Source organism: Melospiza georgiana, chromosome 1 (genome assembly GCF_028018845.1).
Source record: "Melospiza georgiana isolate bMelGeo1 chromosome 1, bMelGeo1.pri, whole genome shotgun sequence".
Classification (NCBI taxonomy): Eukaryota; Metazoa; Chordata; class Aves; order Passeriformes; family Passerellidae; genus Melospiza; species Melospiza georgiana.
Genome location: NC_080430.1, coordinates 93,402,287 through 93,408,286, shown reverse-complemented (window position 1 = coordinate 93,408,286; position 6,000 = coordinate 93,402,287). Strand labels below are relative to the sequence as shown.

Below are 6,000 nucleotides of genomic sequence, written 5' to 3'. Positions count from 1 at the left end.
TGTTATCTCCAAATGCGAACTGTTCTACAACTAGGATGTGTATTTTTATTACATATTACATTTTTATTGAAATGTAGGGTTGTAATAGGATTCCTCTTTCTCCAAGGAGGCTTTTATATACATCTATGTGTATATATATACACACACTCTCTCTCATCAAAAATGATTTTGCAATGGGGGAAGAGGGCATTGAGTCCAAAAAGCTAAGTTTTATATATTTTATTCATAAAAACAGATTTGCAACAATTTATTAAAAATTGATCTCATGCAGTATAAGGTTATACAAGAAATTCTTCATTTACATTTTATTCTGGCAGTTCCAGTCTAGTTTAAAGCATTTGTGCACTAACATCATTGGAAAATGCCATTGGGGCACAGCCTCTTCATAAATTTACAGTACATTTTTGCTGCAGTATAAAAGAACAGAAACATTAAATAGCTATATTCACTTGGTTGGTCTTGTTATCTGCAGTAAAGTAAAAAAAAAAAATGTTATGGGAGAAACTACCGTATCATTGAGACAAAGAATGTACTGCATGGTTTAAACCTAATAAACGTCACACAGTCAGTATTCACGAAGTTACAGACACACACACACACACACACACTCACCTCCAATGGTCCGATACTTCTGAATTATTTTTGTTTTTTCCTGCTAAGTTGGAATAATATTTCTACAGAGATCTTTGTGTATACATTATATACAATATCATAATTTTCTCTTTTTAAAAATTAACATTCCTTTTAAAATAAACCAGGCCCTGATGATATTAATAAAGCAAGAGAATACTGTCAACACACATTGAGTGACGACGTCAGTGTTTAGTGCTTAAACAGAGTAATGAGTTCTAGTTTATTTGTGTTTATACTTACATGTTTTTTTGTTCTAAAAGCTACAGATATTTCCACAACCTCTCTTACTGTATGTGCCAAGTGAAATATTTTGTGATGCTCCTGATTGTAAGATTCAGATACATATTCATGTTGGTTTTGGCCACTATGAGGTGTGTTTTATTTTTAATGGAGATTTATGCTAGCTTGTCATAGCTGCAGTTAAATCCCTCAGCTAAGGAACCCCTTCAGCTGTGCTTCAGTCATTGCTGATTTATAAACCTTTGTACGAATGCCATTCCAAAGGTTTAGTCTGAGGGGCATAAGTGTTGATTAAAGAAAACTGAGAGCCCAGAGGGTGCTTCATGTGGGTTATTTCCCCCCTACTTTTAGCAAACAGCCCTGGCAGTGGGAGGATACGTTTCCAGTCCCTTGGAAGAAGAAGCTGTATGTGTGTCTCGCCTGTGCCTGAGGGTTTGGCTCCAGAGTTGGTCCAGACGGTACACCACTGTTGTTCCTCCTAATTACTTTGGTTCAGGGAAAGGAGCTAAAGTATAAACTCCACTGTTTTTTCACAGTCCTTTCAGGAGTCAGGTAAAATATTCTATTGGTAGATTTGATTTGTCCCCTCCTATCCACTACAACTGTCACATGTACGCAGGTACGAAGCAAACATAGTGTATATTCACATCTATGTGCCCTGCAGGCTTTGCCTGCAGCAGCAAAGTGCTGTGCCCTAATCCCTCCCCCCCAAGTCCACTCAATGAATTTTATTGTAATTATGTGTGACATAATTCAAACAAACTAGGAAAAACAATTCATCCTGTGGCATTAAGACTTTACTACCCATCTGTCCTCAGTTTCCTGAGTTATCAGCCCTAGGACTTTTTCAGACAGTTTAGTGTGTTATGGTTAGTGCTGTTTATCATGAAACAAGTGCAGAAACTTTGCTAAAAATGAAGCTGCAGATGGTCAGCAGTCACTGTCATTGCCCTGGAGAAGGGTGAAGTGCTCTGCTTGCAATCAGCAGCTCCCCAGCTGGTGGCAACTCAGAGCTGGAGCTTCAGGCTCTGTTTGGGTTACACATACAGCTGAAAGGTAAAGGTGACCCTGCTCACAGCACTGCAGAGTCTCAATGACACCCGAGGAATCATTTCTCACAATTCTTCTTTCCTGCTAAACATCATCCCTGAAATGAAAAAAAGCAAGACTAACCAGTGCAGAATGTTTCCAGCGATTTAACGCAACTCCTGTAAAAATGAGTGTATCTATTCCAACATGGTATAGCTGGACCACTACATTTTCCTTACATGGATACAGTATAGAATTGCATGTTCTCAGCAGCCACGTAAAGCTCAGTGACATTTGAGTGGTTTTTTGTTTTTTTTTAAATTTTTCCCTAGTGTCTTTTTTGCAAGATCCATATATCCCAGCATCCTTGTTGCTAGTAGAAATTTTGGAAGAAACATTTTTCAGTGACTTCTAGGTGAAGAAATAAAAACTCCATGAATAAGGCTACAGATCAAACTCTTTGTGTCCTCCTTTGCTTTTTCACACGAGTTACGTGGGCACTCCTGTGCCGAGGGCCTCAGCAGAAGTTCCTCTGCGGTAAGAGCCAATGTTACATGTTTGTAGCAGAGTTCCAGGTCGGATGTTTAGTCCAGTCTTTGAGTACTTAAAAGCAGTTCAGGAAGCACTGATCTTGCCCTCCTACAGCCCTGAAACCATCACTCGGAAGGAGGGTGGCACGTGTCTGTGCCGAGGGCTGGCACTGGGGCTGACGCAGGGGCTGGCACAGCTGGCATCCACTCCTCCTATGGACGGCAGGTAGGCGTGATGCAGGATGGGCAGCTGCAAGGACAGCCGGCGCTGTATGCTGTGGGAGACAGGGAGAGGAGCGTTACCAGGGGGCAGAGGGAGCACATCACATGGCTGGTGCCCAGCGAGTCCCCTGTGCCTGCCGCTGGCACCGACAGGGTGAACACCACGAGCATCGCACTGGCTGATGCTGAACTGTGCCACCAGGACGTTGTTTTCCCCTTGGGGAATTTTTCTGACAGGTTGGACATGACAAAGGAAACTTCCTTAGCATCCCACAACCTCCTGAAATTCCCAGCCACATTCACGTTAATTGTTAGACTGCTGATACCAAGAAAACCTTAAGTTTGCAAAGACGGTGTATGGCTGGGTGACACCCCACCCCTTGCAAAGGGATCTGCTGCCCGCAGAGCCCCATCCAACAGTCATGCATGAGATCTCCTGCCTGTAGAACCCCAATCCAGCAGACATGCAGGAGGTCACAGACTGAGTTTCAAGCCAGCATGGCATTTCTGCAACTCCAGCTAAAGCAAACACAGGTGCATGCTGGGAGGGATTTGGGACTGATGGCTTTCTCCTCTTTTAAGTAGCTCCTATTTAAAGTGTGGGTCTGTGCTTTTGAGGTGATAGATGCTTTTGAGTGCTATGGGACTGAGGAGTTGGCCCTCTAACAGCAGTCCTGCCCAACACTGATACTAAAATTCAGTGTTCCAGAACCCAACATTCTGTATCTATTTTTCCAAGTGGATTGGCATCATGACAACAGGTATAATTATTTTTTTAAAATGAATACTTAATCATGCTCATGGGTATTGCATCTAAGCCTTTCCTTGGAGAGGATGGTGCCATGAGAAAAGGGCTCTGCTACCCCTGTGCTGTGGATACATTAGCACATTCCACAAAATCAAAATCCTGTTGCGGTTTGCTAGTGTAAAAGATGTTTTCAGTCATTTTATCATCAGGATGGCTTTGTATTTGGAGACATTTCCGCTTGAAACACAGAGGCACTTTCTAAAGAGAAGAGAGATGTCAAGGTGACTGAGCTGAACGGAAGACGGACTTTTGGATTTCAGGACAAAAATGCCCATAGAAAGCATTGTATCAGTGTAATAGAGTTTTAAATTTATGTTTGCCTGTTATCTGATATAATGTCAGTGTATAGAAAGGCCTTTATAAGAAGTGTTTCTTTGAAAGCTAACCTTTGGACAGCCTTTTTGATTCAAATGACATTTAATTGCTTTTTTGCTTTGTGTTAGGTAGCAAAGACAGATACTAAGGCTTCCATTGCACTGCCTGGGGACCAAGCAGTATAGCTTTTAAATTCAAACAGAAAGAAACATATTGTTCTCCTTATTAGTTTCTTCACTACAAACTTCAGCTTGTTTATACAGAGGTGCAGTAGGAGTAGCTGTTGTCTGCCTACCCAGGACACTCTTTCTCATTGTTTCTCCCCCTCAAACAAACTCCTTTCTAAAGTTTCACACAATGTTAGTCCTCAGTGATGATCATTCTAGTGCTGGCAATGCATTCCTGGAACTAAACAAAATCCATTCATTGTTGTTTTGCTAGGGTGCTCGGCTCTTCCTGGTGCTATCAATGAAGTCATGCCTTGTTCCCAAGGAGTGCTGAGGGGGCATGGCTTGATGTTTCCCTGTGCTGAATCCTTATGAGCCTGATGCTGTGGATTGTCATTCTGTCTCTTGTTGAGGGGTCAAATGCAGAATTGCCTGCACTTATTTTCCCACCAGTGGAAATGCTTACTTTGTTCAACTGTTATAGGCTTCTCATCAAAGGGCTTTTTGAAGCTACTCCAAGAGAATCCAGTTGCATAATCAAGTGAATAGGATTTTTTTCCATCCATTTCAGTGTTAGCCATACCATGGACAAAGCATGTTTATTTAGCTATGCCAACTGTGGCTGCAGTGGGTGGCAAATTTTGCTTTAACTGTACTTAAAAGTTTACTTTCACTTGAAAACTTGGTTCCTGGAATTGGGGCAGAGAACTGTGGCCTGGAGACTTGCACACAATCAAGATTGTAGACAAAACCCCTAGAGTGAAACACAAAACAAAATAAAACGAGTAGCAAAATCCAAACAAACCTGGCATTTTTGCCTGAAGTGAAAGCAAATTTTGTGCCTTGCCTCACTGTTTTTAGGGTTTTTCCCCCCAATACCAGTGATTTTCCCTTCTTCCACTCCTGCCACACTTTGCCAATTTTTTTTTGGGGAGTCCTTGGTATCAATGAAGGCTGGAGGATGAAGGGATCGAGAGCAGCCCTGCCAAGAGAAAACTGGGGGTGATGGTGAGTGAAAAGCTGGACATGGCCCAGCAATGTGCACTTGCAAACCAGAAAGCTAATCATATCCTGGGCTGTGTCAAAAGCAGTGTGGCCAGCAGTGTGAGGGATGTGAAGCTGCCCCTCTGCTTTTCTCTGGCGAGACCCCACCTGGAATACTGCATTCAGCTCTTCTCATAAGAAGAATGTGGACCTGCTGGAGCGAGTCCAAAGGAAGGCCACAGTGAAAATCAGAGGCCTGGGGGATGTCTTCCATGAAAACAGGCTGAGAGAGCTGGTGTTTTTCATCTTGGAGGAGAGAAAGCTCCAGGGAGGCCTTAAAGCTGCCTTAGGGTACCTAAAGGGGGCTTACAAGAAAGCTGGAGAGGGACTTTTTACAAGGGCATGGAGTGAAAGGATGCTGTGGAAGGTTTTAAACAAAAGAGGGTAGATTTAGACTACATAAAAGTAACACATTTTTATGATGAGGGTGGTGAAACACTGCCACAGGTGGCTCAGACACCCTGTTCCCAGAGACATGCAAGGCCAAACTGGAGAAGGATTTGAACAACCTGATCTACATAAAGTTGTCTCTGCTCATTGCAGGGGGATGGGACTGGCTGACCCTTAAAGATCCCTTCCAGCCCAAACCATTATATGACTCTAGGAATTTTTTTCAAGTTGTCCACACTATACAGATATGTATGTGAAAGCATAGGTATGGTGAAATATTTTGGAGAGGTAATGGTTGGTAATGGTGGGTCTAGAATCACAGGCAGCCATCTGAAGGAGATGGAAAGCAAAGATGATTCCACACACAGAGCACCCACTCATCAGGTTCTGCGTGAGGGCAAGTGTCCTCAGCTCTGTACAGACATGCCATTTATTAGGGAAAAATAAATGCCATTCATTAGGGAAACGTAAAATCAGGTAAAACCTTGACTTCCAGTGTCAATGCAAGAACAAAATGCACTGCACATGGGAATGCACAATACCACAAGGGGGGCCAAGGCATTTGAAATATATTTTGGTTTTGCCATAGAAAACCACTAATAAGATCCATTGGTAAGTGGGG

General features: G+C 42.7%; 1 protein-coding gene across 1 annotated transcript in view; it reads right to left on the bottom strand.

The window, feature by feature from the left end:
• Positions 1 to 204: 204 nt before the first annotated feature.
• The window catches only part of GABBR2 (gamma-aminobutyric acid type B receptor subunit 2), a 457,024-nt gene continuing 451,228 nt past the window's right edge, over positions 205 to 6,000 (bottom strand). Inside the window, exon 19 of the mRNA XM_058039616.1 lies at positions 205 to 2,707. Coding sequence (XP_057895599.1) covers positions 2,542 to 2,707 — 166 coding nt within the window. The 3' untranslated portion in view covers positions 205 to 2,541. The remainder of the gene's footprint in view (positions 2,708 to 6,000) is intronic.